A 20,541-nucleotide genomic window follows, 5' to 3' on the forward strand; every position below is an offset into this window, starting at 1 on the left:
GATGTTCCGACGAAGGAAGCCTTCCATTAATCGTTTAACAAACATATGCTTAAAAGTCGTCTTGTTTCAACTGTCGATAGTTAATCCTATAAGGAAACAGAAGGAGTACCTAAATCGGCTAGCTGTAGATGATATGCGGGCTGTCTCGGCGACGCTGATAAGGAATGGTGCCAGGCGCAGCTAGCGTTATGTACCTTACCTATCCTTCGTTTAGTGATTGCTTCAGTGACGCAGTACAGAGGGAAACCCTGTCCTCTCTATCACATCGCCACGTTAGATTCAGAGCTCGAAAAGCACCACACTTCCTTCATATACGACAAAAAATTGAGAAGACAGCACGACTACCAGTACGCAAGCTGCAGTTGCTTGGTCAGATGCGCCATTCTATCATTATGAAAAGACCTTGAGGCAGCGTCAGCGCGTGATCAAATCCACACCCAAAGAGGCTGACTACTGAATGCTGGAAGATCGAAACCCCGCGAGTAAGCTCAGAAGCTCCCGGAGGACAATCAAGATCACTGTCAGAGGGGGGGCGACAACTTGGAACCAATCACAGCGTGTGCAGTCGAACAGCTTGTCAAGGTCAATTTACCTCTACCGAGAATGAAGTGCCTGATCTATCTGTCTTCATGGAATCATGTCGTAGTAGTATTCGGCCGTAAACGAAAGTCCCCAGCGCCATCATGACCTCCCAACAGTCGGTCTCTGCTGCTGCTGCTACTGCAACGTCTTGATCTCCGACTTGAGATCTCCAAACATGACATCAATCTGCGCCAACAAGCTCCCACGGCCATCATTGGTAATGGAATGATCATTCATCTTACGCCTCATCGCTTCCACCGCCCTCTCGATCTCCTGCGCGATGGCCACGCGAAGCATGCTCAGTGCTGTGGTCCGATTCCGCCCAGTGACATCAAAGTTAGCAACGCGAACACAGGCAGCGGCGGCGGCGGAGTTGGAGTCCGGTGTCAGAGAGCGCAGCTGGCCAAGCACGCATTGTACGGTCAGGAAGGCAAGGAGGAAGAGGTTCTCGACCTGTTGTTCTTCACCCAGAGTGGAGCAGCAGTAGTGGCAGGTCTCGAGTGCTGTCCGTTGTTCGAGGGCTCGGGTCGCATTAGAAAAGATAGTATCGATGGGTTAGGGTTGTCGCTCGGACACTTCTGGCGTAGGTAATTCTAGCCGGGCGGATGAGGTGCTTCGACTGAGACTGACCAGCAGAGTTCGTAGACGCTGCGCACATCCGCAGGTCAGGAGTCGAGTTTATTGCATGGTGTTCTTGTCGTTGCTATCGAGGCCGCCATTGTCATCTAGACCACCTTCCTGGTGGTCACTTCCAGGAGGTGAGGAGCTTGTTGCCAATCGATGGGCCAAGAGTCCACGTGCTGATTATCAGAGTTGGATGGATGTACAGTGCCAGCAATCAAGTCGACACTTGGTCCCGATAAACAAGTCAGCAAGTCCTCGTCCAAGAAACAGTTCCAGGCTGAGTCACCCGACGACAAATCATCCGTGGGCTCTGGTGGCAACGACACAGACGTAATCTGTTGAATGTCGGGCGCCACAATTTCATGCTGCATCAGAGTCGTCCCCGAGTGGGTGGATGGGTTTTGCTGATTTCCTGGACCCGCGAGGTCGTCCAAGACGATTTGTCGGTCTGTAGAAACATGAATCGCCGGCGTCGGAGAGGGTACATTTCTCGCATGGCATCTCCCCGGAACGTTTTCTCTTGAGCTGGTGGCATAGGTCGCAAGCGTTGCGGAGGCCGATTTGTTCCTCGTAGCGTGATGTGGGTGGGGTATTTTTCCGACGCCGCTGCAGGTCAACCAAGGACTTCCTGGTGTTGGCAGTAGATGTTGTTTGACGATTTCTCAAGTGCGACGCCATTCTGTTACATACGACGAGACAGTTGGGGCCAGTTGATGGCCCTCTTCGTTAACGCGAATGCAGACTCAACGGGCACGACTTTCGCATATAAATAGACGGCTATCAATGCTTGTGGCCCAACTATTTGCGTACTTCATCATTTTGGTCGAAGGAAGCGAGTGTCTTTCGACAAGCGTCACAAAGGGGAATTGAAGGATGGGTGGATTGACTGATTGATGGAGGGGTGGATTGATTGATTGACTGATGGACGGATAGATGGATGAAATTATTGAATGGACTCAGTGGGTCTACCAACACAAGTGGCTTGCCTTGGGAAAGGAAGATCTACAGTATCTGGCAACTCCGTCCGAGAAATCGCGCAAAGCTGGGTGAGAAGGTTGTATGCCTGATGGGAGCTGTGATTCGAGCCGTGGCCAGTTGATGCAGGTGTCGTATGACCCTCAATCTATCATGTACTCGCTTCTCGCATGATCTCGAGCAGTCTACACAAACTTCGTGTATTCGGAATTCAAGGTACTTCGTGACATCAAGGTGCTAGCATACGTTACCCAAGTACAAATGCATGAAGTCTGATAAGCATAACAAGAGCGAGACAAGGCAACAGACTGCACGATAGCAGCGATGCCTTGATATAACACGTGATAGCAAGAGTGTCTAATAGTGAAGATGGACTTTGATGGGCTACTGTAGGTCACGCAACACGTGACTTGACTATAACCGTCGAAATGACTCAGGTAGGTGCCATTTGCCCCAGACGTCGCTGTCAGAAAAGCTCGGTTGACATGATTAGTGGCTAGCTAGCAAAGCCAAGTGCTCGGCTCACGGTCCGGGTGAATCGGAAGACTCGCAATACTGGGGGATGGAATCAATAAGGTTCGCGGCTGCGGCGCGGCTCACCCCCAAGTTCAATTCATGATATAGCACTACACGGTTGGCGTCCTCGATCGTTGCAGCTACCTTACTGTGTATGTGACAATAACAGGCGACGGATCTCCCGACGCTGCCACACCTCCCATCGAGTATAGATGAAGTAACGCTCTCTCGCTGCGGATCACTCTGTCATGCACTGCCTGTTCATTACAAGAGTGAGGACAGAGCACAGACTCCAAAACAGCGAGGTACTGTTACCTGAGCCTTAGTGGTCCCAATTCGTAAGGTAAGATGGATGATACAAGCAATCATTCTCGCAACAAAAGTCGGTTGGCATCTCATGATCTGAGTCCCCTCGGAGATGCAACACAGCGAGTCGCTTGGTGCCACACTTTAGGCAGATCTTGGGGGGTCAAATCCGGAGGCATTTATGTGTAAAAAATTGCGAAATCCTCGATTCTATCATTGGCCATTTAAGTGAAGTAGTTGGATGTCGTGCCTCATATACCGACTTGACAGGTTGATGTAGCACAGGAGGGGACCGTAACTACCTTAAGGTATGCAAAGATGCCTTGGCCCCGGAAATGACATGTTTCAATCGGTTCCTTCCCTGTTTAGATACACTGCCTGCCTGTTCCTTCCTTCCTTGCTACAGCCTGCCTTATCTTTACGCGTAAGCCTCTGCGCTCTTGACACCCATAGATGAACTCTTCACTCCTGAACTTTTTCCCACCAATATTCTTCGATACTGGCCATGGCGACCGCACTATTCTCCCGGCGTAAGCATGCTTGTTGTTCTTTCAAAGAATCCATACCAGCTGACTGAAAATCTCAAGTCGGCGCTCGTCGTTTGCTGCCGTCTCTGGCCAGCAGGCCTCCTGCTTCATTGTCACAGTCTCTTTCCATCACACACGTGACCGACGCAAGACGTTATCAAAGTCAGCACGCGAAACCTGCGACTTTCACCCCGGCCTCTAAGAGTTCGAAGAGTCTCCTTCCCACGAGGACACCTCTACCCTCGCAGTCGCAGCCGGGCAGCGCAGCCGAATATGTTCTGTAAGACAATTAGAGACCTAATGTAAAGTCGACTTCAGGGGCTGACACGTGCTTAAGAACGACTTTAGATCAAGTCGTCAATTGGGCACGGCAAGGTTCAGCGTGGCCTCTCACTTTTGCTCTGGCTTGTTGTGGTATCGAGATGATGCATTGCTCCATGCCGCGATACGATCAAGACCGTCTGGGCATCATCTTTCGAGCCTCTCCGCGTCAGGCCGACATCATCATCATTGCAGGCACCGTCACTAACAAAATGGCTCCTGCTGTCCGTCTGTGTTATGACCAGATGCCAGACCCCAAGTGGGTCATCAGTATGGGCAGCTGTGCCAACGGCGGTGGCTACTACCACTACAGTCACAGTGTTCTTCGTGCCGTCGACCGCATCCTGCCCGTCGACATTTACGTTCCCGGCTGCCCACCGACCGCGGAGGCGCTGCTTTATGGCATCTTCCAAGTGCAGAAGAAGATGAGGCACGAAAAGGTCACTAGGATGTGGTATCGGAAGTGAAGAAGAGCATCAGGTTCTAGAGATGAACTTTGGGTTTTCGACCGCCTCCTGGCACGGCGCCCATACCTTTGGGTAGTCTGAATCCGAGTCTCGGGTCTTGCTTGCTGTCTCTCAAGTGTAGTATCAAATCAAATACCACATTGTTTATCCTAACTCCAGGCCTTGGTTGCTGATTGAATACATGCGCGCATCACTCACACCGAAGGCTGACCCCATATACCTCTCGCCTCTACTCGGCACTGCAGATTTGAATGCTCATCGTGTGACTTGGTCACGATCAAGGAATCTCGTCCAACATATACAGATAGATAATCTAGACGCTATAGACGACTCTTTTCGATGGGACACGCTCGAATCACTTCGTATTCCGATCATGAAGATCTAGCAACTCCCTGCGCCAGCAATTTCGACCTAGTGGCGACACGCTCAGAAAAGACAGTCATAGGCACACCAGCCATGACATCGAAGACAGCAATGCGCGTCTGGCATTCTCGCAATGACTAGTTGGCCAGCTCGATGGCCGCCAAGGAATCGACTCCATAGCTATACAGGAAGCGATCAGTGTCGATCTCCTCTGACGATACTGCCAGCATCTTGGACATGCGCATTACGAGGGCTGATAGAATTGCGGAGGCCGCCTCGGACAGCTTCTGTGCCTTGGCTATGATGACGGACAGCGCTTCCCTCCCAGCACCATCCCTGCTCACGTTCGCTCCACTTTCGATCTTGTCAGCGCCCACGCGAGCCAAGATTCCGAAGCGGGCGTCCGTCTAGAAGTAATACGGGGGTTCTATGCCTGCCGCGATGGAGCCGGTCTTTTTCCCCAAACCTGTAGGTAGCTGGAACCTTGTTTGATCGGGCGTCATACAAAGTCTCATCAAACCGAGGAACTCGTGCTCACGGACGCCCCTTACCTTCTCCCATTCGGCCATGTCGCCCACAGCACCATCCTCAGCCAGACGCCCGACCTCCCGCATGAGACCAAGGTCGATGCTTACTGCATGCTTGCCGCGCGTGCGACGAGAATGAGCTAATGCGTCTTGGTATCCGCAGCCTGCGACGTAATTGGCCTGACCGCGATTGCCAAAAACACCGCAGAAAGAAGGGAGCATGACGAGAAAGTCAGTAGTGTCGAGAAGGAGGTTATCCAAGTTCTTACTGCCCTGAACATTAGGACGTGTCGACTGGATCCAGTCAGTGTACGTCATGTTCTCGAATAAAACATCACGAAGAACCATGGCGCATTGGAAACAGCCACGGATGGGTCCGTTGAGTTTATGCTCCGCTCGAGCAATGGCATTCTTGAGAGAAGATGGCAGCGACACATCGGAAGGTATGGCCAGCGCTGCGACGCTCTTCTGACGCAGCTCGACGATGAGTTGCTGGGATTCCATTGACGAATCGCCGGAGCGATTAAGGAAACACAGCTTGCGTGTCCCGTCGGCAATGAGCATCTTGGCCAGGCAGCGTCCGAGCCCCCCAAACCTCCGACTAGGACGTAGACGCCTGTTTCGTCAAGCTTCATCGGTGGCGCAGGTCGACGCAGGATCGGCACGACATGCTCTGGTCTCCACTGGAACACGATCTTGCCGCTATGTCTGCTCGATTGCATGAGCCGCACAGCCTTTTCCATCTCCGGGATGGGATACGTGAGCAATGGAGTCGCTGGCTTGATGATACCTTGCGTGAGAAAAGGCTCGGTGCCTCGGACAATTTCCGCCATCAGACCCGATTTATCGTCCCAGATGGCTTTGAGATCGAAGAAAGAGAATGTAGCTCCCTGGCGAAACGGACGCATGTCAGACGGGTGTTGTCCATGATATCTCTCAGACCAAGTTCCACGAAATGACCACCTGCAGCGATGCATTCCCAGCCGCGTCGTATCGACTCCCCGGCGAGGGAATTGAGAATGATATCCACGCCTCTTCCTTCCGTCATGCGCTTCACTCCCGGAGCGAAGTCCAGGTCCCGAGTGCTGAAGATATGGTCCTCAGCCACACCATAGATAACTTGTACAAGCTTCCGCTTTACCGCGCTACCTACGGTAGTGAAGACCTCCAGTCCCAGATGTCTCGCGATCTGCAGAGCCACTTGTCCGACTCCGCCGGCACCGGCATGAATCAGGAAACTTTGGCCTTTTTGAGCCCTAGCCATGTAGACGATACCGTACCAGGCTGTGTAGCTCGTCACTGGTATGCTGGCTCCTTCCTCAAAGGACATGGTGCATGGCAGCTCGAAGGCATAATTAGCGTTGCCTATGAATAGGATGCTGTGAGCGCCGTTCCCGAGCAGAGCTAGACGCTCTCCCCTTTGAATGTGCTTAACGGCACTGCTGATGCGGGTCACGGTTCCTGCCGCTTTTAGACCCAGGGTTTTCGATGGTAGCAAGCCCATAATGGTCATAACTTCGCGAAAGTCGAGACCTGGAGCTGCAACTGCAATGTCGATCTCATCTGCACCTAGAGGTGCAGCTGCATGGGTCGTAGGTTCGAAGCGAAGTGAGTCGATAAAACCTGGCTTTCCAACAGCCAGTTCGATAGCCGTTGAAGCGGCGCTGATGGGCAGAAATTCAACGATCGTGGCTTCGTTCGGGTTGGTATTGAGTCGCAACGCTCCATTGAGGACATTGTCCTCAAGAGCACGACAAATATAGGGAACACCATTGCGAATTTGGAATTCATGATCTGGATGAGGAGTATCGGTCATACCTTCGGTATGCTTGCCGCAGAAGATGTCGACGAAAATGGCTGCTGATCGCTCAGGCTGGCTGTCTTTGCTGGATTTATCAATTAGGATGGATAATGGTTGGAGAGCGAGAAGCTCGTTGTGCAGAGTGCGCAAAGCTCCGATCATCATAGTCGCCGTGGGAGTGCCACCAATCGCCATATCATCTGCTCCTGTCAGCCACGTCAAGTGAGAGGCTTGGAGCACAATCTGCTTGATTCGGAAAAAGTCTTCTTCGCTGAGCTCATCGAGGAGGGTGTTGTCAAACTCGATAAGAGATATGCAGTGCCTGTCTTGGATGGCATTGGCTGAGATTTGGCCCCATCCGAGCACATTTGCTGTACAACCTTGTGCATCCAGAGCTTGTACCAGAAAGAACAAAAATTGCTTCAATCTTAGGCCCTTGCTCTGTGGGCTCAGGACGACGACCTCAGAGGTACTGGAGCGTCTGTTGGTCTGAAATCTGTTCGCTCTCTGAACGTCGAAGATCTTGACAGCATATTGCCCGTCTTCGCATCGCAGTCTCTCAGTGAGGCGCGAGTTCGCCGAGCAAATTGAGTCAAGCTTGTTGGCAGTCTGTACGGGATCGATGGGACAAACAAACCGAAGTGATTCTCCGTCCAGCGACTCAATCAGTCTGTCGAGCTCGCCCTTAGAATCCTCATCATGGGAAAGGTGAGCCGCCAACAGGAGGTTGGTTTCGGACTCCTTTACTATCAACAACTGCTCGATGTTGACAATCTCAAAATTCAGCTTCTGCTCACTGAGCTTGTCCAGTGTTTTCAGGACGACTTCCTTATCGTTGTCGGAGCAGGCACATTGGTACATTGGTACTTGGTGGTTGCGAACACGCGAGGAGTAAGGTCCAGCTCAGGCAGCATGATACGGTCCGAGTTTGCCACTTCGCTGATCGTCATGCCTGGATACTCATGGTGCAACAGATCGATGAAATTGAACAATTTAGCCAGCGCAGATCCCGCAGTCTGATTCGTCTTGCCGGACTCTGCTTCAATTGCGGCCATCGTCTCTCGCGCGTCCAGCAGGCTCACGGCAGGCTTCCATTCAAGTTTCCCGCACACGCTCTTCGGACCCGCAGCTGAGGCACTATCTTCCACCTCACCAGCTACGCTCGTGTAGCACAGACCCGTGGACCTAATGACGGGGCTGCTTGTGCTTGGAGTCTGCATTACGATGTCGGCTTTGAAGTTTTTACCACCATACTCCTGGGCATCGCAGAAGCCCGTGATTTGTTGACCGGCCCACCACGGCACGTCCATGCTGATGATTACGTCGTCAACGAACTTTGGGGTCCATGCTTTCTTTACGTCCATTGCTGCAAATGCCATGTCTATAACAGCATCGAGGAGGGCAGGATGTACGACGTGTGGTCTACCATCGTCCACGGTGCATGAGGGATCATTGAGGCCTACGTCATGGATGTTGACTGAACAGCTACTCTGGCCACCTCCTGGTTGATCTCGTCTTGCGACAGCACTAATATTCGTATAGGATGGTCCGTAAGTGAGTCTAAGAGATGCGAGGTGGATGTGGAACTCGGTAGCATTGAGCTTGATAGCGCAGAGTCCTCGAGCTTCGCTGGCGCAGTGCTGCACTGCTACCTTATCGGCTGCAGTCTCTGCGCTTCTATGCTCGCTATCGTAGACGACGACGATAAGACCAAGACAGTTGCGCTCGAATCTCTGGCCGTCTGGTGAGCTGGAAACGACGAATTCAGTCCAAGTGCTGGTCGTCGCCAAGGTGCCTGTCTGGTGTGGCCTCAACACGATTGAGAACTCCACGTCCTCGTCATCCTCAATAATCATGGGCGAGACGAATTGAACATGGCGGAGGTGAAAGCCACTTACTTCTCGATCCCCACTATAGATCTGCATGACCGCCTCAATGGCCATGGTAATGAATCCGGCAGCGTGGTATATAGTATTCCCTTGGATCTTATGGTCGCCCAACCAAGGCTCATCTCTCATACGCATGTGTCCACACCAAGCGTGCTCGCTGGCCATAGGTGACGGAATAGGCGATCCCAACGGACTTAGGTGCGGGAATTGGCGCAGGCGTTGTTCCCTAGCCCACCCGGTCTCGGCCCAATACCTTTGGCTGGTTCCATGGGTAGGACGGGAGACCAATCAGAACCCTAGGCTTACGAGATAACAATCGAACTTCCATGGCAATTGCGTTCACCTGCTCCGCCAAACAGGAGCAGACTGTGCACGCAGGTCTCCCGCCAAGTTAAGAGCAGTCTTGACGCCATCCTCGAAACGCAGGAGAGCGGACTGATAGGGTACATCAGTAACACCAATTTCTTTCAAGCTCTGTATCGACGGGCCTTGGAGAGCTGAGTGCGGGCCCACTTCGACCAGGATATCAACTTCGTTTGAGTGTTCTCGCTCAGCTGCGTTGTCGCGGCTTGGTGGTCGAACGACATTTTGCACTGCGCCAGCGAATCTGACAGGCGAAACAAGATTGCGAACCCAATGCTCCGGGCCCAAATCGCTTGGCTGGACCTCTGTCCCTGTACAACTCGAATATATGACGCATCCGCTGCAGCTTGGCTGAGTCTGCACATCACTAATAGCCTCTAGGTAGTCGGAAGCGACCTCCTTCATGTGGTGCGAATGGTAAGCTGTGTCAACCTGCAATTTCCTCGCGAAGATGCCTTCTTAGCTGATCGCTTGAGCGAGCTTGTCGATTCCAGTGATATCACCTGATAGAGTCACGCTTGAAGGCGAATTGATGCAAGGATTGTGACTTGCCCTGGAGCTATGAGTTTGACGAAATCGTACGCCTTCTCCGGAGATGTTCCTATCACCATCATCGTGCCATGAGTGTTTGATGATAACTCTCTGAGACTGGTCGACAAGATGCCACGATAGAAAGCTATCTTCCAGGCATCCTTCTTCGTCAAGGCTCCGAGGCAATATGCGGCGGCGATCTCACCACTTGAATGACCCGTCACCGCGGCGGGCTCAATACCCACTGTTTGAGGAGATCTACCAAGGCAACTTGCAAGACTGTACAGAGCGTCTGGCCGAACTCGGCGATTCCCAGCTTCGATTGGCCCTTAGGCTTCCGCAACTCCTCTTCAGCGGACCATTCGCAGCCCAATCCCGACACTAGGTATTCGTCGGCGGCACGTATGCTCGCAGCAAAGGTCGGATATACCATGAGCTCTATACCCATACCTCCCCATTGAGCACCCTGACCAGTGAATACAAAGCCAACCCTTGGAGTGCGGGCCGCCGAGAGACATTGTGGCGAGGGTGTATCCTTGTTCTGCAGAGCCTGCACAAGGCTTGTCATGGATGATGCTATCACGAAGGTCCTCCATTGGTGCAATGACCGTCGTGCGTTCAAAGTGTATGCCAGGTCGACGATGTACTCTGTTCCATCGAAGTGCTCACTGCTGATGGTCTTTTTCTGGATCCATTCGGCCAAGCTCTGCTTGACTCGGTCTATGCCATGTTCAACCTGAGCGGAGAGAGAGAACACCAGGGGCAACGTAGATCTACCATCAACAGCGACGATATCTGTCCCATCGCTTGAGCAGCCGTTTGTATGTGTGGCATTCTGCAAGCTCTGTTGCTGCCCATGGCGTGTACTATGGACTCCGTTCAGCTTGCGGGCCTCCAAATATGAAAGCGCATCATCCATCAGGACGTGGGCATTGGTCCCCGCAAAGCCGAAACCATTAACACTGATACGGCGGAAGCCTTTCTGTTCTGGGAATGGTACCAGTGTAGTGGGTATAGACAACTTCCACTCGTCTAGCGGGATCTCTGGTGGAACATTCCTGGCCGTATTCGTACCGGGTATCAGACCGTGCTCTAGGACGAGAACAGCTTCGACCATTGCCGCAAGACCTGCACAAGCCTCAAGATGTCCGATCTAGAAAGACCCAAGTCAGCATGCTATTCTTTTATGTCGTCTGATGCTTTCGAGACAGAAGTTGGGCGCACATTTGACTTGACCGAACCGATCAAGAGCTTTTCGGTCCCGAATTTGCTGGTTGCGATTGTGGTTGAAAGGGCTTTGGTTTCCTCTTGGTCACCTGCTTTAGTTCCGGTGCTTTGAATGCAGAAGTCAACGTCAGCTTTGTACCACTGGGACGACGGAGACGGTGCCCACGTGAGCCTCGACATATCCGGTATGCTCAAAGCCTAAGCCGGCCTGATGATAAGCATCGCGCACCAAGTCAGCTTGCGCTTTCCAATCTGGCAGAGTCAAACCTTTGGTATGTCCGTCTTGATTACTGGAAGTTCCTCTTATGACCGCTCTGATGGGGTCTCCGTCCCGGACTGCATCTTCTACTCGTTTGATGACTAATGCTCCAATGCCTTCTCCTCTTCCATACCCATCACCGGATACGTCAAAAGTTTTGCTTCTCCCGTCCGGTGATAGCAATGATGCATTACTCAGAACTTTGAACATGTCAGGCGAAAGCATTAGGTTGTACCGCCGACGATAGCCATGTCGCTTTCTCTTGCCCGAATGCTCTGACAGGCGGTGTGCAATGCTACAAGACTACTTGAGCAAGCTGTGTCGAGAGTCAAACAAGGTCCATGGAGGTCCCACAGCCAAGAAAGTCTACCTGCCATGGTGGCGGCGTGGTTGCCTGCCAATGTGTATGTTGGCATGTTATCAGCATCTTTACGCAGGATGTTGTAGTAGTCGTCGGTCAGAACACCGATGAAAACGCCCGTCCGCGAGCCTGCGACATGTTTCAAATGACGTCCTGTTTTAGGAAGAAAGCAGACTTAGCCTTGCTAGTGTTACTGCGTTTATGTTCAGCAGGGCTCCAGAACGCGTCGGCGTTGAATCGATCTTTTGAAATTTCGCTCCATGCGCCTGAAACTCGTCGTTATTACCATATCTACCATCTATATTGAAGCTAGCTGGCTGGACTCGTGGAGATACAACACGGATGGAATTGAAGGAGGGGATGACATACACTCGCCACTGGCTATTGAGTGCCAGAACTTGTCAATGTTACCGCCATTGCCAGGAAATCGACAGGACATGCCAATGATGGCAATATCACCCGTGTAGAAGTTGTCTTTCCCATTGGAACCATCGTTATGCCTACCAGTAAACGTTGAGTCTGCCGAAAGTCCGCTCTTGTCCGTTTTTGCTGGATGAGCTTCCGAGATGCTCGAATGTCGTTCAAAGATACGTGGGAGGAACTGAAAGCCTTGCTTGTACCAAGAGATAGTGATGCAAGATAGAATTCCGTAACTTGGTACTATACTTTGGTCCCACGAGCTCGCAGTCTTCCCGACTGTGCACTGCGCTCTTCGGGAACGAACAACGTTGACCTCGGGATATTGATCGCGGAACATTCTCAGATAAGTGGATCGCTACATCTGTTCCGACGACCTGAGTAACCTGTCCCTTGTACACAAATAGGCCGACTCATTGACCTCACGCTTATGTACGTTGATCAGTCTCAAACAGGGAGAGGGTGTGACTCACGTCGAACGGGAAGAATTTGCAAAAGTGCCGCTGTATGGCTCTACACTTCGGAGGCAGACTTGCTAGCGGCAATTATCGCGCCCTTTTCTTATGGGTGATTACAGCCCTACCGTAGTATCATCATCCTTTCTCGTGTGTTTGCGTGTTGAGCGAGACCCATGCCAATCGCTGCTGCGGAAAACGATAGCGGCGGAGTAGTCTCAGCGCTATACTCATCTCGTACTTCTCAAGAGCAGCCACTTTGACTTCTCGAACCAACCGTCTCCGGCAAAGAACCAAGTCGCGTCGCAGCTTCACAATCTAACATGGCAAACGCCCAAACTCACTTGCTAGTCTTCGGCGACACAGCCACTGATAGATTGTTCATGATCCAGGCGCTGGTTTGCCATTTCAAGTCCTCGCCAGCCGCGCGTATATTTCTCGAGCAGGCTACAGATAGGTTGAATATTGAGTTCTCACGACTGAGACCGGATGAGCGAGACTGGACGTCCTCGCAATCGCTTTTAGCGCTGGCTGAGGAAGATGCCAACCCGAGCGTACCTACCAGTGCTTTCATCCCTACACTATGAGCCATAGTTGGTCGTCTTGGTGAGGTTGTTGTGTGAGTGACTCTTATTTGACTGACAGTGCAAATTTTTGAAAGAAAACTGATTACATAAACATTTTCACCGGCGCACTGAACAAGACCCATCAATTCTGGGATCCAGTGCAAACCCGACGCATATCCTGGCCTTTTGTTCGGGGCAATTAGCGATCGTCCCGCTTATGGGCGCTCAAGATACAGCGGAGATACTCCCGATCGCTCTAGAAACTCTGTCCATCTGCGTCCGATACATATCTTTGACGAAGCTGCTGCGTACGAACCTTCTAGCGCCTCATGATACTGGAGCATGTTTCGTTACATATCTTGGCATAAGACCAGAGCGTATGCAGGTCATCCTGGATGAATATCACAAATCGGAGAATGTGTTCCAGTTGCAGAAGATCTCAATTGGTGTTGTTTCTGAAGGTTGGGTCACTCTGGTAGGGACGCCATCATCTTTCTCTCGCCTTGTGGCATCGTCAACAGAGATCAATAATGCCCATATCCCTACCGACGTGGGTGGCCCATCGCATACCCAGTATATGCCGATTCCGGATGTTAAAGATATGGTTGGAAGCTCAGCCATTTTAGATCGGACGATCGATTGGTCTAAGTTTATCATGTCGGAAGTGTTGCTACATGTCGATACACAACTCTGCGGGACCATTTAGCGAAGTCATACTCAACATCTTAGAGCGCCCTTTACGAATTGACAAAGCCACCAAAACATGTATGGATAGTCTTCGGGACCTAACGTCCAAATCTGGAAAGATCTGCCACCTCAAGGTCCACGAGATGGGTAAAAGCCCCCATATGTCTTTCATTTAGAGAGCTTTGAGCGCTGGCCGCACCAAGTTTACCAAGTTTTGCCGACTCACCCACTTCTGCGATCCGTGCGTTATCGGACCTGGTGGCTGTAGTGGGTATGGGTGGTCGCTTCCCCGACAATGAGACTACAGATGGTTTCTGGGGAGATCTCATGGCAGGAACATGCCATATCAAAAAGATCCCCAAGTCTCGTTTCGATGTTGACAGATCTTATCTTAGTGGAGACTTCGATGCGCTCCACAACGAGACCGGCCTGCAATTTGATACCGTGTTGCGCAGTAGGTAGGGATGACGAAGTATAAGATTACTGAAGTTCTTACGGACGTAAGTCAGGTTTCCTATATTGGCTGCCCCTCTGCAGTCTTGTCAGTATCTCTGTTCCTCTTATAGCCGTAGCGCTGGATAGCTATCGATCTTACCTCTACCTTCATTGGTAATGGGCCTGGCTCCGACGAAATCCACCAGTTCCTTGCCGATGTTGTTCAGCTCGGTCTGGATTTCAAATCTCGGGACAAAATCAAGTCGCGGCATTCTGACGAACCCTCCAATGTCTCGTTTGACTACATGCCTCGTTTGGGTCTCGACACTACTCAGATGTTAAATGGATTCAGAGAGCTCGCACTTTCAAGCGCAAACTGGAGCTCCCCAAATTTTATGGGGTTCCCAGATGCTGGTAATGCAGCCCCTGCTGTCGCTGCCGCGCTCTTAATCCTTTTACTGAACCAGAACCTTGCCAATCAAGATATTCGTTCACCTCGCGCAACATTCGTGGAGATGGAAGTGGTACATTGGTTGCGGCATCAGATCGGATTTACAGTCCCGCCAACATATGCTTCATCAAACCAGATTGGCGGTATCCTTACACTTGGCGGCTGCTTGTCCAACACAATCGCGATCATGGCAGCTCGTGAACATGTATTTCCTGGCTCTTCACAGAAAAGACTCCCTGCCTTACCAGAGCGAATACGCATCCTTGTCCCTGATATAATCGAACATTATTCCATCCGTTCGGCAATGGCATGGCTGAGTCTTGGAGAGCAGAATGTAGTGCGCGTTCCTGTCGACCGACCCTTCAAGATGCGATTATCTGAATTGTCTTGCATCATTGATCGAGAAAGAGCCCACGGAAATACGATACTAGCTTGCGTCGGCTATGCTGGCGATTCTAGGTCCATGCGAATAGACGATCTTGACGGCATAGCATCCTTGTTGGAGTCAAAAGATGTTTGGTTTCACGTGGATGCCTGCCACGGGAGTCAGCTCGTCTTCTCCCGAACACATCGAGAAAAGCTCAAGGGTATGGAGAGAGCCGACTCTGTCACGATTGACCCACATAAGGTCCTATGGATCCCTAACACCTGCTCATGTGCTTTGTTTAAACATTCACAATCATTGTCCAACATCTTAACGAACTCGGATTTGATTCTCAAGATCAGATGGTCTCTAGGTCAGATCACCCCATTCATTGGATCTAAGGCATTTGATGCACTCAAGCTCTGGTCCACAATTTCGGCACAGAAAGAATCGAAAGGCTCATCGACAGTCGCTTGAGCCTAATTAGCGACATACAGCAAGCAATTACATGAAGACCAGACCTTCTTCTTCTGAATAAAACAGACATCAGCTCCTGCATGTTCGTCTTCATACCAAGCGCATGCCAGAGGAAGAAAGGTGTTGCTGGGGTTGTATTTACATCCGCAGATTGCGAAAAATTCAACGAGGTGAATCAGGGGATCAAAAGTCGAATCCTTAGTGAGGGTGAGCATTACCTGCATGGCTTCGAGCTGAAGTAATGCTCCAGTGACTTATTCAGTGACGGGCAGAGAGTCTATGTTCTTCAAGTAATGGACGGTAACCCGCTCACGTTAATCAAGCATGTGGATGCACTAATGACAAGCTTGTTACTTATGGTCGGAAGAGTTTCGCGCTGCGGCAGTTCCAAATCCTTGGGCAGCCTGGTCGAGACTTTCACGACTTAGCCGTCTGCCGGAGTCTCCAACATTGCAGTGAAGATTTTCTCCGCGGATATGAATATGAGGCCATCATCTATGGCTCTAGCTCCTTTCCAGGCAATATGGTCATGTCGGATATGAACCTCATGGTTTTTGTAACTGACGACTTCGGCCTGTGCTCCGAAAAGTCGCTCCGCTTTGCCCGATCATTCGAGGACAACATAGTCTCTCACCAAATAGTTGTCGAGAACGAGGTTCCGCTGGAAAAGAAACTGATCATCCCAATGGGAATGGCGATGAAAGCCTCGACGGGTGTCGGACTGAACCTCTCAAGTGGCAGAATTGTCTCCATTTCTAAGACTACGGAGTTCTTGAGATCGAACACGATGCTGCACCGACTGATCTTCAACGCCTTGACAGTACCACACGTTCACTTTTGTGGAAAGTCCTCCATGGTAGGACGAATCAAGGAGCGAGCATCTCGTGTCCTCGTGATGTTGATTGAGGCGATCGGAACGAATGACAGTCCGATTGACCAATCACGAAGATGTCCGATCCCTGGCTCCACAGTCAACTCTGTTTTACGGCAATTTAACCCTGAACTATTTGCACAATCGGCTATCAGTGATGGGTCGCGCACTGGGGAGGAATATTTAGGATACAAGGATAGACCCGAAGTCGTGCAATATCTGAAGGACATCTTGATTACAGCAAAGCAAAGTCTTGTTCAACAAGAAGTCAGCACTCTTGGATACCTCTGTAAGCCTAGTGATATAGCTCGGAGGCCTCTCGAATGCGTTGTACTTTTGAATGGATTTCCGGGAGTTGATAAATTATCAATCGGCCGGGCTCTCCCTGACATCTTTGGTGCCGAGCATGCGCGTTTCCTCGACAATCATGCTCTTATCGACCCAGTACAGGCTATCTCCCCCGGGAGAGGCACCAATCATAAAGATCTCCGTCGTATGTTCCGGGCAGTAGCTTTCAGTGCGTTGGAAGGTCTCGAAGACCCGGGCACAGCCATTATCCTGACTAGCTGTCTAAGTCCGGATCAAGAAGACTGTGACGTTTTTGATGAGCATGTGCAAATCGCCTATCGCCGCCGGATGCCGATGTACCTTGTCAACATTAGGTGCGATAAAGAAGAACATGAAAAACGCTTCCACTCGGTCGAGCGGTCTCAGGGTACTAATACCAAGCTTCAAAGTCAGGTTATTCTGGACACCATGCTTCAGCAGCACCCTTTGATTCAGCCTACCGAGACCAATGCCACATCGATCTCGGATATCGATCTGTGCGTTATGGAATTCAACTCTACGGGAAGATCCGTTGCTAGTAGCGCTGCCGAGATCTACCAGATGATCGTGAAGTAATATATTGTTGATCGTAGTGCTTGGGGCTTTGTACCACCATGACGGAAGTCTAGGTGACCGATGCACTGCATTATAGATCCAGGTCAAACGAGTCCTGCAGCTGTCTCATAGAAATAGAAGAAGCCTTTGAGGCTGATTTGCAAAGCTTGTTGATCCGCGCCTCTCGATCATACGTGCTCTTTAAGTATCGGGGGACCTCATAAGCCACCGCGATGGCAATGATCTGAGCTCCAGGAGGCTCAACTTCGATCGAAGAACCGGTTTGTCCGGAGATATAATCCCCTTGCTGACCACTGTCGATGCTCTCTTATAGAGAAGGGACATCTTTGTCAGGCCTGAGTAGTCTCACTGCGGAGCGCAATGCTCGTAGGAAGTCCGAAACTGCTTGATGGAACATGTAAGCAAGAATGTAGAAGAGAATTATGAAATTTGTAGAGCGTTTTACCTGCATCACTGTATATTTCCCTACATCAGGCTGCCGAGTCTCGGTGCATAAACCGTAGTGCCCTCAATGAGAAGGCCATTAAGGTTTCCCTTTGGTTTGCCCATGTGCTTGACCGCCCTGCCGACATTCTCACCGCTTTCACTTCCAGCAAGAACCGCCTTCGTCTTATTGACCGGGTCCCTGGTGACTGGACCTATCCTTCATGTGGGTTCTCCAACTTTTAACAATGTGTCACTTATCTCTAGTACTGTTTCCCAGCAATTCGGGCCCCTATAGACATACCTACTGCACCCGACGTATATGTGGCAGTCCTCCATAGAATTCAATGTTTCGACGGCTGTGTCTAAGAGGTCTACGCCGTTGCAAGCTTGTTCGCCGCAACTTGTTCGTGGAAGATGCCGTCTTTAGATGTGATAGCTGTCACATCTCCTCCTATCTTTACCTTTTGTTGCGAACATACTATTACTTCTCTTTCCTTAACAGCTTCCCTACATATAACGCCATCTTTTCTTTTCGCTGGAGGCAGCTTCTCTGGTCATCCATGACAGCTCCCTCATCGCCCGTCGGTCATGAATTTACAACATCAATGCTATGATATAGATCGCCAACACCAGAGTCAACACAACGCGTACTTCCCTCGCTCATGACGTCTTTCCTCGCTTCACGATAGTCTCGTGGCAAACACGCGACTACATGGTATTCAAATGATAGAGCAGTCGATTCATTTGATCTACCAGAAGCTATGGGGGATTACCCTGACTATGTATCTCGCTCCCAACTACGGTGTAGTCCACCAAACCTGTCAGCCCCCTGATATGAACAGGGTCGCTCCCTCGATCTTCAACACATGGGTAGGGTCCCCTACCCATCGATTTTACGGACATCGGTCATAGAGTCAATTCCCAAAACTGACAAAGACAGCTAGGTCGGGGTTGACTCCTCTTTCAAGTGATCTACCTTGAAGTCTGCTCTACCAAGTGCTTAGTCGAGGTGGCTCCAACGGGAAGACTAGTGCTAGGGGGTGTATCGTTGTTGTTGAGTTGTTCAACTCACGATGACGGACTCTAAAGATGATCTGGTGGCTTTTGCATGACTTCTAGTTGGAAAAGCGAGACCAGAAAAAACAAGCCCGTGGATTGTGCTAGCGTTGCAGTGTCCGATGAACCGTAGAAGAGAGTAGATTGTTGTCGATAGAGCAAGTCAAGTCCACGGCATATGCTGATGCCGAGAGGCGCATACTTAGACATCTGTTTCAAGAATTACGCACAATGGTCAAGCGAGACGATACAGCTCATTTCGAGATGAATAGAAGAAAAGAGCTGTGCAGTACTCGTGATCTTGTACCTACAGACACAACGCTGCAAATAGGGGTTCCACGCTCTAGATCCGTCAAGACAACCACTAGTTGGTGCGTATGCTGATGGTCTACCAGGCAAGCTCATCACCCTGGTAATCAATCAGTCTTCCACCATGAGTTTCTTTTGTAGCCCCCTCGATCAATGGGACCATGTTGCCACATGATTCTTCGACCGTCACAGGAGCCTGCTCCATACCAAAAGCACGTGCACCAGTGTTTCCGAGATCAGTCTGGCACCAACCAGGGCTGATGACAAACGCAGTGAGCTTTTCTTCTTCGTGGTTCATCTTCTTAGTGAGCCAATGTACAGCGATCTTCGACGTCGCGTAAGCCGCGTTTGTGATGGGAAGTTGGTTCTATAGAGTTCCACGAGGTTAGCCGATGGCTGCTACTAACCGGGGATTAAATGATATCAGAGAAAAGCTTCGAAAGGACTCACCTGGATACACCCAGCGGTCGAGCCGATAGTGATCCATTTCGGATCCGCTGATTTGAGCAGAAGAGGCAACGTAGCCTGGAACAGCCACACGGTGCCATAAACGTTAGGCGCCATGTGTCCCTCCAAATCTTCAATCTTCAGCTCCGACACCTTTGGCCAAATATATGACACGCCTGCATTAGCGATCACGATATCAAGGTGTTTGATCTCTTCATTTGCGACAAGCTTATTGACGGCGTCCTGGGCAGAAGTCGCGACTGAAGCATCGGTTTTGACGATTATCAATTTACTACCGACACCTTTGGGCAGGTCGAAGAGAGCTTTCGAAGTAGGGTGCGTAGGGTCGCGGTTGGCAGCAATCACGGTATAGTTCGGCTTCGCAAGGTACAGCTCGATAAATCCCTTTCCTGTGATCCTAATGTTAGATACAAAACAAAGAAAGCGTGATATCGTGGGGAAGTCTGTCAAATGCCACGCACGTACCTAGACCTCTGTTTGCACCACTAACTAGAACGATCGTTGGAGCCATGATTGTTGACATTATCTGAATAGACTGATTCGATGGTATTTCTAGAGTCTATGTTCGTCTCTTAATACTATCTGGTACATATATAACTTTGCTGCATCGGAGTTGCGGACATGACAAATCACAATGCTTGATAATCGAAGTGGGTCGGGCGGCTATTAATCGTCGGATTGACCAAGGCCACTATATTGTCGGTAGTATCACAAGTAATAGCCTTGCAGGAAGATTACGACCCTGTACATCCTCGCTAGTAATGCTTCGCATTAGCGTTCCACAGTAGGTAACATGCCAGATAAGGAATGATCCACAAAATCACGCAATCTACACATTCTTCTATAGTTGAACGATCGCCACGACGCTGAAGCTTACACCTGCAATCATGGACTCATCTGTACCTAGCCGAAAATGAAAGGCATAGGATCAATTAAACACGGGTCATCGAAAAGTAGGGGAGGGATCAGCAGTGAACAAGTAACAGTAAGAAGTAATGCGTAAGCGCAATAGGCGAA

The 20,541-nt window shown here is 50.6% G+C and overlaps 3 protein-coding genes across 3 annotated transcripts; 1 reads left to right on the plus strand and 2 right to left on the minus strand.

Annotated features, from left to right (window-relative positions):
• Nucleotides 1-3,508: 3,508 nt before the first annotated feature.
• On the plus strand, nt 3,509-4,318 carry AAFC00_003934 (uncharacterized protein; the record flags this gene model as incomplete). The annotated part of the gene is made up of 3 exons (XM_069343484.1): nt 3,509-3,533; nt 3,591-3,810; nt 3,868-4,318. The coding sequence occupies 3 exons, from the start codon at nt 3,509-3,511 to the stop codon at nt 4,316-4,318; spliced, it is 696 nt and encodes a 231-aa protein (XP_069201310.1).
• A 5,694-nt stretch (nt 4,319-10,012) lies between these two features.
• AAFC00_003935 (uncharacterized protein) lies at nt 10,013-11,199 on the minus strand (the record flags this gene model as incomplete). Its single annotated transcript, XM_069343485.1, has 3 exons — nt 10,013-10,945; nt 11,017-11,125; nt 11,186-11,199. 3 exons carry the CDS (start codon nt 11,197-11,199, stop codon nt 10,013-10,015), a joined length of 1,056 nt encoding a protein of 351 aa, XP_069201311.1.
• Nucleotides 11,200-19,135: 7,936 nt separating this feature from the next.
• Nucleotides 19,136-20,035, minus strand: AAFC00_003936 (uncharacterized protein; the record flags this gene model as incomplete). The annotated part of the gene is made up of 3 exons (XM_069343486.1): nt 19,136-19,423; nt 19,507-19,913; nt 19,990-20,035. 3 exons carry the CDS (start codon nt 20,033-20,035, stop codon nt 19,136-19,138), a joined length of 741 nt encoding a protein of 246 aa, XP_069201312.1.
• Nucleotides 20,036-20,541: the final 506 nt, after the last annotated feature.

The sequence above is a fragment of the Neodothiora populina genome (genome assembly GCF_041146345.1).
Source record: "Neodothiora populina strain CPC 39397 chromosome Unknown canker_contig_16, whole genome shotgun sequence".
Taxonomy (NCBI): Eukaryota; Fungi; Ascomycota; class Dothideomycetes; order Dothideales; family Dothioraceae; genus Neodothiora; species Neodothiora populina.